An 11,913-nucleotide genomic window follows, 5' to 3' on the forward strand; every position below is an offset into this window, starting at 1 on the left:
CAGGTCTGACACTGGTGATGGGCGCCGACCTACCATTCGCCGGGAAGAACACGAAGTGCAAGACTACTGCAATGATGATCATTATCTGGGAGAGCAGGAGTATTACAGTGGAGAAGAATATTATGAAGATGACAGTATGTTGTCAGGAAACAGGTGAGGATATTTATCAAATAAAATATCTGTTAAATAAAATAGCGTGCAAAAATATTTTGGTATTTTAGGTACATAGATGTAAAGGCTTCACTAAGCATGTTCACACTGCAAATTCTCTAATGAAATTTATACTCCACAACTGCTGAAATGGGAAATGATGAGGAGGAATGGAGAGAATTCCAAAGATGGAATGTTTTCCTTCTACTGACTATATTCAGTAGCATCTCAAAAATAATCTCCAATTCTGGCCATTTTAAAAGAATTTCAAGTCCAGCCCAGAAGTAGAGGAATTTGCTGCCATTTTATCTTAGATCCATAAGTGGATATGCTCAAGTGCCAGACATGCTTGATTCTCCTTCTCCTGCTATATGGGCTACATTCACCAGCTGAATTCTGGCAAGATTGGCACCCTAATCTCCATCCCATTGATTTGCATAAAAGCTAAATTTTACAGAATTTTCAGGTCACTGTATATTTTTTTTTTGTATGATAGTTAGCATCAAGTAACACCCTTTCAAGATCTGATTTTAAACATGAGAATATCCAGAATGTAAGAGGCTTAAATCCATTCTGATCTTTTGTGCTCTGCACCTTACCCAAGGTTCTGAAGAGAACATAGCAGGAGTAAAAGAGAGTATTTATTTTACTTTTTCAAGCAGTGTGTGACTGAGATCTTACATTTTTGCCTGTACTGATAAGAATAAATTCATTGAAAATACAATATGATTAAAAATTTAACCTGAGAATTGACCATGTAACTGTACTAGTACAGAAGTATATGCCCTCTCTCAAAATTCTACAGAAACTGGATTTTAAATCTGAGTTGTGCAATTACAGAATGCAATGTTTAATTCCCTTGCTGGAGAAAAAGTAGACTTGAAAATCCTTAAGAAGGAAACTAATTTTGTAACTATTTACAAAAATTCACTGAACGAATATTTTCGTTACTGTTTTTGAATGCAGGCATAGATATGATTACCACTGTAGATATCACTGCCATGACTCAGATTTTGAGAGACCAAAGGGTTATCATCACCCACATGGTTTTTTTGAGGAAGATGATTCACAGATCTGTTATGATACAAAAAGATCTCCTAGGAGACGGCTGCTACCTCCAACACCACCACGTAAGTACATTAAGGACAATTGGTTTGAAAATCTGAAATAATTCAAATGCATTCAGACAGATTCCACTTTAAAAACGATTTTTTATAAAACTTGGATATTAAACATCTTATTTCAGATTGACATTGGTACTTTATTCTGCTGTCTCAGGAACAATGCTTAAAATTCTGTGTTTCTTCTGAAGGAGATGTTTCAATTTATAGATGGAATTAGCATTGTCAACAGATGTTTTTTTCTGATTCTTTAATTTTCATTTCTTCTCTTCCTTATATTTAACCCTTGGTTTTTCCTTATCTCAAGAAAAATATTGCATCATATGCATTTCTACAAGATGTCATGCTTCTTATCTTGCAATTCTGTCTTTGTATGTTCCAGGCCACACTGCAGAGATTATCAGTGCTAATCCTCTGGTGAAACTAGACACAGACTCAAAATTCTTGGGTTTGGTCTTTGACCTCTGAGTGCAAAAGCAACCTCTTTTTAAGGCTTTTTCTTGTCTCAGAGATTCTCAAGTGTATTGAGATAATTTTATATCTGAGGTACAGTCTCAGACTGTTTAAAGCTACAGAAAGCTGTGGTAAAAGGCAGCAGCAGAATATATTTTTATATAATAAAGGTATCATTCTCCAGCAATACTGCCAGTACTGGATCTACACTTTAGGCACTCATCTCCTTATAAGACTGGCAATGCTCTCTGCTTTTTGGCTTTCTGCCCTTAGGGGACACAGGGGCAGAATGAGTCTTGCACCACAGAGAGTAAATTACTCAGCTGAACACCAGTGAAGGGTACTGTCTGTCTTTCAGTAGCAGAAGGGAAACACATCAGATGAAGGAGAGACGTGAAAGGAGACCCCTATATGTCTTTGTACAAGTTTCTCTGATAACAGAGGAATTTTAAGCCAAAGAAATAGATAGATGCTTTGTATATCCATTCCACAGATTGCAGGAGGAAAACTTTATATAAAAATTGTCCAAGGGTCTGCCCATGAAAATGTTTTGAGTGGAGGGTTAAAGGTTTCCTCTAACTGCAGTCTTGGAGATAAAGTTTTAATGACAATGTTTGGAAGTAATTTCTTTAGAGGAAGTTATGCTTTTTATCTCATCTACAGGAAACTAGATTAAGGTACTAGATAAAATTATTTGATATCCTAGGATAAGAGGACATAGTTCTGATCAAAGTTGCATAAGGGTAATTTAGGAAGTCCTTGACTTTCACCAATGTAATGTCATAAGAGCAATCAGTGTCAGACCTCCTGTCATAACCATTTATTTTATATTCAGGAAAAGAGTTGAGAGATTTTAGCAGAATCTCAAATTTCTTATTTGTAACTAGTGTATGGGCTGTTTGGCCTGGGGAGGAAGCCTTGATTGTCTCACATGAATAAAAAAAAAGGAAAAAAAAAGACATGGAGTATTGCACTAAACAGTTCCTGCTAGCATCTGAATCAGTCCAAGTGAACTCATCCAGTGCCTTGGCTGAGTACTGCAGTAAATTGAGTTCTGTGTCAAGCTTTCTGGATGTTTCTACACCAAACTCATCACCACAGTATTTGAGCAGCTTCCAGAAGTGTACTGAGGAATAATTGAGATTTTATTTCAGCCTCTTCTCTGCAGAGAAGCATGTCCTTATTTTGGATGAAGGGACTTTTTGGGTTGCTTATTATACATTTTGGTATTGGGACATTTAGCATATTAGAATCAGGAGCTAAAGCTTACATTCCTGTATTTGGATTTGTCATAGAGACAAAGGAGACAGACAAAGTTTGCTTTAGTTGGACAGAATGACCTCGTGGAGGTGCCTGTTTTAGTTCAGTGGCTCTTTGTTAGTATCCAGCATGAAGTGTCTGATGATAACTGTGGGGTGCCATAACTCCATGGCACTTAACTTGGTACAGACTGGTCTCTCCAGTGTCCCACTCCAGTGCTTGCAGCTGTGAGGGTGGATCTGGGTTCCAGCTGTAGGAAAGCATCCAGGCTTTCTGAGCATTGAAGCTGGCAAAGGGGAACGATACCCACATGCTTCCCATCATTCTGCAGCCTTCCAACAAGATCAACTGAAACATCTCTACATCAGCCAAACATCTTGATTCAGTTCAAATTTCCACTTTTTCTTTTCTATCATGAAAGTGCACATAACAGTAGAGACCATTAATGATTGTGGTCCTAAGCAACAGAATAAACATTAGGAATTGACAACCTGGGTTGACTTGGATATGGTTTTACACATTGCATATTGCTTCCAAGGAACTGGAGATTTTATGTTTCCTATGGGAAATCTGGTTTATTAGAATCAAGAGCTTGAAGCCATGGGGAGGAAAGAAGAAAGTCACAGCAGGTTATGGCAAAACTCTGCAGATGAGTGTCTGAGCCAGTCAGCTGCATCAGACAAGCTTGTTTTCTGAAACAGCTGCTTCCAGTTCTGTCCAGTTCTGTTAGGTTACTTCTATGATTTCTGCCTTGGACTGCTTTTGCTTATGTGATTAATCTTTCTTTTATTTTATAACCCACCACTTTCTTCCATTAGCACAACTTTTTCTTACTGGAGGATATATTTTTATTTGTATAATAGTTCACTCACCCTGAAATTCTGGAAATAATAGACTTTGAAGAAAAATACTTTGTTTTTCTAACGATTTTTGGTTTTCCTGTAGCACATAGACGATCTTCCTTTAACTTTGAATGCCTCCGCCGACAAAGTAGCCAAGACGACATCCCACTCTCTCCTAATTTCCACCATCGCACAGCTTTGCCACTTCACTTAATGCAACAGCAGGTAAACTCAAACTCTTCCTTAATCAACAGTGAATTACATCTTTCCAGCCTCTACATTGCACTCCTTTCACTGTTGTTTGAAGCAGTACTGGGGTATTTGTTGCTAGAGCCAAGGCTTCTCAAACATCAACCTTGTACAAAACACAGAATGATTTGCCTGCCCCTTGGACTGAGTGTTCACAAAGAGTCACCATGCCCTAAATTTTGACCAGGACTGAATAATGCAGTAGCTGTCTATTAATGTTTGCCTATCTCAACTGCATTTGTGACAATTTGCAAGTACAAGTCAGACACCTTCTGAGGCTCAGTGCCCAGCTTTGAAAATCCTGACAGCTTCCTATCTTGTCCTGGACAGAAGGAATGTTTCTATATTTTGTTTTCCTTTAATGTATTGTATAATCAAAAAGATTTTGTGATATGAGTAAAATGGAAAAAATACCATTTTGTTGATTCAATTTACAAATTTCAGACCTGTTCCTCTATTACATATCAGAAAATGTTAACTTTGCATAGCTGCTGCCTGAGAAATTGTTTTGAGCTAACTGATGAAGTGAGAAATGAGTATGACTGAGCATTTGAAATCACTAACTTCTAAAATGTTCCCTTTGCCAGGTGATGGCTGTGGCAGGTCTGGACTCCAGCAAAGCTCATAAACACTCACCGAGCCGTTCAACGCGTTCCTGGGCCACCCCACCTGCCACCCCTCCCTACAGGGAGCGCTCCCCCTATTACACCCCTCTGATCCAGGTGGACAGGGCTGACTCCACAGAGCACATGAACGGCAGCCTGCCTTCCCTGCACAGGAGCTCCTGGTACACGGATGACCCCGACATTTCCTACAGGACGTTCACCCCAGCCAGCCTGACCGTCCCCAACGACCTGCGGCACAAACACAGCGACAAGCAGCGCAGCGCGGACAGCCTGGTGGAGGCGGTGAGTGCTGCGTGGCTCTGCGCGGGTTTGGGGGTAACTCTTCAAAGCACAGAATTAAGTCTGATGCCTCAGGTTTTAGCTTGTGTATTTTTTAGATTCTGTGCTGCTTTAGTGTGTACTTCTGAGCTTCATATTAGGAGATAGTCAGCTCTCTTCAAAGAGTAGAGAGACAAAACAATTCCTTCTCTAGCTGGGGACCAAGGACAACCAGCCCATATCTCAAGCCCAAGAGCATAAACAACATGGACTGAAGAGAGAAAAACAAGAAGGATGGGACTTCATAAGCTAAATCTATAATTGGATAATTAACTCAAATATGCTAAAACTTATAAAAGTGAGAGACCTTATGACTGGTCGTCCATTTTTTGACCATTTCTGGTTCATCTTGGGTGTAGCCCTGGCTGGGCTCTGATGTTGCCCAAGGTGGATCCATTGCAGTCTTCTGATAAATACCTACTTTATTCTTTAGCTCTGTCTAGTCTCTGTTCTAGGTCAGCCTTCACAAGGCATCAAGTTTGCATCAGCTCTCTGAAAATGGATTTTTAGTTTTATAGCCACAAACTATTTAGGTAAAGAGGGGAATTCATTCATTCATTTACTTTTAGGTAAAGAGGGGAATTCATTCATAACTGTTGTGTAGTAAAGGATTTATACTGAATCCAGATCCTCACATTAGTAAGAGATTAATCAGAGAACTAAAGATACTTTTACAATTTTGAAATGTAAGTTTTCAGATGGGCATCAGTACTGGAGTATCCTTGCACAATGGCAATAAGGAAGAGAGGATGAATATGCCTGTTCTCTCTGTTGTTTCTATAGAAATAACCCCCGTTTTTGCAGTAATCTGAATAAAAGATCAAAAACTCCACAAATCAGTGTATTAAATGCAGAGAGGAGAATAACAACTGCAAGGAATGATTTGTAGGTGTATTAAAGAATGCTAAGAATTCAGTTTTATATTAAAAAAGATTTTAAGATAGTGTGTACAGCATTTCTTAATCACAGTTAATGTTGTAGCTTCCATCCATCACTTCCTTTCCATTGCTATGAGCTATACAACACATTTTGTTATGCTTTTGCAAATGGGAATTCAACATCTTTTTTCCATGTACTCTAAAGTACCAAGAACATATAAAATTCTGCATTTCAGACAATTGTTCTAACTGCACCATCTGACATGTATTAAGTGTTGTCTTCAATGTATCAGCCTGATGATTGATGTTCAGCAAAGACTACTGCCAGATCTGTAAGGAGAAGTGCCAGATGTACAGCAGCACTCACATTATTGCACATCGTGGTGTTCTTTGGAGGCTTTTCATTGTTCATTTAATTGTTTTTTACCTGTGCAATTTGGCTGGTTGTGGGTTGCTCCAGTGATTCAGCATGGGGTTTCTAGTGCTTTCATCAACGAGCAATGCTATGATCTGTCTGTTGCTCTGTAATTCCACTGAAATTCTCACTCTCTCCCCTCCCTCTGCCAGGTACTTATATCTGAAGGCCTAGGAAGGTATGCAAAGGACCCTAAATTTGTTTCGGCTACAAAACACGAGATTGCTGATGCATGTGACATGACTATTGACGAGATGGAGAGTGCAGCAAGTAACCTTCTCAATGGGAATATCAGCAATGGGACCAATGGGGATATGTTTCCAATTTTAAGCAGACAAGATTATGAACTCCAAGATTTTGGTCCTGGCTACAGCGACGAAGAGCCGGAAACGGGACGATATGAAGAAGACTTAGCTGATGAAATGATATGCATTACAAGCTTATAGTATTTAGCAAGGAAAATGTTCTAATAACAGAAAAAGTGCCTCATAGTTTCAAGATGCTAGGCACTAGCTGGAGTGAATAACCAATCCAAGTTTTGTACGAGTGATGTCGCACCTCAAGGAAGCCATAACTAACAAATTTATTATCTCCAGGTTGCCGAAATGTGAACAGAGCTGCAGTAGGTCAAGTCTCCTCCCACGGAATCTTCAGTTCCTCTGTAGGAATGAGGTTCTTTTGAAACCAAGCAGATTGTGACAATCAGTTTTTTGAGGGCTAGAGCAGGATTCTGAGGTGTAATATCTTGCCTGTCTTTCAACCTTGTGCTGCTGTCCTTCCTAGCAGAGCAGGATTTTGTCAGTGACAATGTCTCTATAGGTCTGGCACAGGATTGTGTGGGAAACAGCAACATGAGATGAGTGATGACAACCAATAATGTCATTACCTCAGTGCTCAAAGCATATCAGCTACCCATTGCATATCCATTCTACCATTGTTTTCAAACTTGCCTCCTGATTTCTTTTCTTAATGCTCTTCTAAAATATGATTTGTCATGCTCTACCTGTTAGAGATCGTTGGAAAAAGAAGTTATATAAAGAATAATCCGTCATATGTAACATCCGTTTACATAGGAAAATATCATTCAGATGGTCTGTTTTATGACTATCATGTTAAGGGCAAAATATACTGGAATAATTGCATTCTTACTAATGCACTTGCAACCAGGTTATAGTAGAACTAGATAAGATAGTTTGCTAAAAATTATATAGTAGAAAATATTGTAAATTAATTGTAATATACAATGATTTGTATTTGTAAAGAGATGTTCTATATTTTGTAATTATTGTACCGTAATTGAACTGCAGCAATATTTATGGACCCTAATTATTGTAACTCTCCACAGAATTCTAGATAGAAGTATTTTTACTTGGAATATATAGATCTATAGCATAAATATTTAAATAGAGCCACCTCTCAGTGTAAATCTCTTTTTGGGATAAAGTGTCAAGTGTGAACTTGGCAACAGATCAGATTTTTTAAAAATAATTGAGTCAAAGAATCTCTCTGTGAAAGGGATGCACCATTGACCACTCAGTCTTATACTTGGAAAGGTTAAAAATGTAAAGTAATTTCCCTTTTTTTGACTGAAAAGTAAGCTCTAATTTTATTTTTGTAATGGCCCCATGCAAAAACCCCAAAAACCTTGGCAAGTTTATGCCAGGGTGTTCCTGATCATAAGACAATTAGTTTTCACAAAGTGTAATTCCTACATACCCTAAATTGACACAGAAAATATCTGAGGCAGAAAATACTTCACAGGTAAATGAAAATGCTTTACTTCATTACTACTTTCTCTGCTTGGAAAGAGAAGAAATTTGATAGTATGATTCTACGCAGAACCAAAAACCTTGATATAAAAAAGATATTATTTTATTGCCTCTACCTTTCTGTTGTTCTATGTGTACTATTTCAAAGATTTATTTTTATGCAATCAAGAGAGGGCTTCGATATTGTTCACAATGCAGTAAAACCCTGAAATGTCTTTGAGGCTGAAATGACCTTGGAGGATAATTAAAACACCCTGAAAGCTACTGTCTATTTTGTTAGCACTGGATAACAATGACTTGTTCTAACAAGTTATCTTATCAGGTTTTACCTGTAGTTCCTATGCTAGATAGCAATCCAGTTCACATTTTTACAAATGTGATGTTTAAAACATGTCAATAAACATTTTGTACATAATGACAGTTTCCTATGAATAGCTTACAGACTTCCTCTGAAATCGTTCTTATTTCAAATGCCAGGATAAGAACTTAAAGGTTTGTAAATTATTTCTTGACCTACATCATTTTGTATTAAAACAAATGCAAAATGTTCTTCAAAATAAAACTGTGTAATAATTTTATTATACTTGGGAGTCCTTTTACTAATATTTTTTCACCAAGAAGTTCCAAAGGTTAAATTCAATTTGCAATGTTATAGGAATGGGAGGGAATGTGTGGAATGGGGTCTCAGTCTGCAGTGTCACATCATAGAAGTCTTTTATGAATGGTTGCTGTTAACCACAAAGAAATAAAACAGACTATTCATGTGCAAAAGGGATTACTACTTCTCCAGAGACAGACCTATGGAAATGATTAGGGAAATTTGACTAAAATACCCTGAAACATCTAAATAAATTTTCCATGCTGTCTTGGGAAGCTCCTGGGGAGGTTACCCAGCAGTACTCACTTTGTTACACTTTCCCAGCTCACAGAAACAAAATCTGGGAGGCCAAAATGGAACTATCCCTGTGGAGTAACAACGAGTAGATTTCAAAGTTCTACCTACTGTGTTCTACAGTAGAACCTACTGTTCTGCTGAGTAGATTTCAAAGTTCTACCTACTGTGTTCTACAGTAGAACCTACTGTTCTACTGAGTAGATTTCAAAGTTCTACCTACCAAAATACAATTCTGAGATTGAAAACAATCTCAGAATTGTATTTTGTCCAGCATGGACATTTGATAGCATGTCAGGTCCAGCAGATTGAGCAGAGTGACAAGATTTTTAATTAGTGATTTCTCCAAAGAGAGAGAAAACAATATGCTGACCTCACTGCATTTTCCTGCTCTTTGTCCTCAGCCTTTAACAGTGTGATGAGAGGCTCTTTAAGGAAGATATGAAATTTTATGAGAGAACTGTTTGCAAAAATAAACAATGAAGGAAATTTAGTTGCAGACCATATTCTATATAGTTTTTGGCATAGGGGAGAACATTTGTATAAGATTCAAAGAATACTTGTTTGGTTTTACTACTGAAATATGTGGTAACAATTAATCAATATATGCATAATTACGTGGTAACTGGCATACTTAGAATACTACCAATCATAGTAATTAGTACAAAAAAATCTAGAAGTTTTCTCAACAATTAAAACATCATTTATGAGACTCCAAATTTGTTTACATATGTATTTAATGAGAGAAAATACTAGTAAAGAATTAAACACTTGTAAGTATTCTACAGTGAAGTAAATTCACTGAAAAAATGAATCTATAACATATATTCATATTTGAAACAGTGTCTCTTTTTGGAGTTTGGCTGACAGAAGAATTGAGACTAAAAATTCTAATAATGTAATAAGATATGCTTGTGTTCTCCCTCTTCATTTTAACTATAATATAAAAATATTTAATTACTTGTATTATTATTTGATTATATATGATATCTATGTTATATTATTTATGCTTTTAGTATTAATCAAAATCCATTTTAATGCTTATTTATAGAGAATGCATATTCCAAGCCCACTTTTCCAGGGTTCCTACAACTGCCTAATTTGGTTGCAGAGTAATTGACAGCAGGCACTTGGCAAGGATTTTAAGGTTGTGGTGTACAAAAGCTTACATAAATTGAATACAATGCAATTTTACAAAAACTGCTATATTGTGCTGCTTTCAAAAGCACTTCTCATATTGAAACAACTTGAGTTGAAATGTGTGTAGAAAAGAAATGTTTTTGGTCACTTTTCTTTCTCAATCTCATTGTCCACAGCCAGAGACCTCCAACTGCCTGGAGCATCTGCAGCAAGCCATTTCCAAGGAGATGCTGGTGTTCTATTGCAGTACCATTGCTGGCCCAAGCCATACTGGCAGGTCTAGTAATTCTTGAATTAAACAGCTTTTACAGTTAACTGGTTTTGAACCCATAATATATTATCTGCATATTTATAGAATTTATATCTGGGTAGAATTGGGAATACTCGCTCTGTATTATTTTGTTAAATAGGTAAAACTGTGGAATTACAACCTGTGTTCTGCAGTCCAGTAAGGTGTAAAAGATGGTTAATTGTAGCTGTGAGACTGCCAGTGCTCCACAGGATATGTTAGAATAACCTAGACCTATTCTAAGGACCCTTTAGCAGACTTGACTCTGCTGGAAGTCAAAACAATTTTTAATGGGAATTCAATATCAGCAACCAGGTACAACACAGGACAAATTAATGGTAAATTGATGCTACTTAAAGATTCCTCCAGGGCAACAAACCCTTCAGCATGTATCACAGGAATCTCATGAGGGAGCCTCAGTGTTCTACAGCAGTGAGGCTGGAATTAGTAAAGCAACTGCAGCTCAAGGCAATGAAGATGTTCAAGTGTTTAGAGGGGGAGGAATCTGCAAGATGTCTGTGGATGGTTAGAACTGCAAGAAAAAATGATGATTCAGAAGAAATGCCTGATTATCTGATTTCTCAGTGCAGCAATGTCTCCTGAGCATAAGACACATGGATACCTAACCTTGCTATTTACTTCCCTTTTGGAGCTTGGCATAACAGCAGAGAGGTCTGTGCATGTTCAGTGGTGAGTTATGTAAACCAGTGTGGATACCTAACCTTGCTATTTACTTCTCTTTTTGGAGCTTGGCGTAACAGCAGAGAGGTCTGTGCATGTTCAGTGGTGAGTTATGTAAGCCAGTGGCTAGTTAATCCTTTGCAGTTGCGTAATAACAATTCCCATCTTGCATGCCTGGAGTGGAAAGCCACACTGTAAATCTGCAAATGCAGGAACTTCAGTGTTTCATCTTGCCAAACTGCCTCCCTTCTCAACTGCACAGGACTGTGGTAAGTTTCACCAGTATATATAACTTAAAATATCCTTATTGTATTCCAAATGACACTAGAACTTACTGAACACCCTTAAAGAAAAATCTCACAAACATAAGTGCTGAGAAAGAATTATTTGCCATTAGGAGGTACACAATACACAGTCCATGCTTTTCTCAAACAGTTGCACCAGAGGAATTGTCTCCTTAACTCAGCTAATCAATCACCTATGATGTGAAATATTCTTGTTCTTCCCCTCATTTCAAAGAACTGCATCACATACATAGAAAGGGTTTACCTGTCTCCCTTTGGAGCAGAGTTCACTGCTGTAATCCATCTTCAGTGGTTTTGTTTGTGTTTATGCAGATGCTCTAAGGAATGAAGTCCTTTCCTACAGCAGAGCTTCCAATCAGTGCCTTACAGAGAGCAGCACCAGGTACAAGTGTCTGCCTTAAACATCTGCAGTTGTCCCTCCAGCCAACATCTGAGTCAGCAAGGTTTTCTACAGTTTGTCAAAATTGTGCAAAATTCCAATTTTTTGCTGAAAATATGTTTATTCTCTTTGCCACAAGTCTTGAT

The 11,913-nt window shown here is 37.7% G+C and overlaps 1 protein-coding gene across 12 annotated transcripts in view; it reads left to right on the top strand.

Annotated features, from left to right (window-relative positions):
- CACNA1D (calcium voltage-gated channel subunit alpha1 D) overlaps positions 1–8,664 on the top strand; it is a 172,279-nt gene extending 163,615 nt beyond the window's left edge. For all 12 annotated transcript variants that reach the window (XM_039734212.1, XM_039734202.1, XM_039734205.1 and 9 more), the window contains 5 exons: positions 4–153; positions 1,117–1,280; positions 3,930–4,051; positions 4,663–4,983; positions 6,465–8,664. In XM_039734212.1, the coding sequence (XP_039590146.1) occupies positions 4–153; positions 1,117–1,280; positions 3,930–4,051; positions 4,663–4,983; positions 6,465–6,758 (1,051 nt within the window). In that variant the 3' untranslated portion in view covers positions 6,759–8,664. The remainder of the gene's footprint in view (positions 1–3; positions 154–1,116; positions 1,281–3,929; positions 4,052–4,662; positions 4,984–6,464) is intronic.
- The last annotated feature ends 3,249 nt before the right edge of the window (positions 8,665–11,913 follow it).

This window comes from Passer montanus, unplaced genomic scaffold, assembly GCF_014805655.1.
Source record: "Passer montanus isolate IOZ18808 unplaced genomic scaffold, ASM1480565v1 scaffold9, whole genome shotgun sequence".
Taxonomy (NCBI): domain Eukaryota; kingdom Metazoa; phylum Chordata; class Aves; order Passeriformes; family Passeridae; genus Passer; species Passer montanus.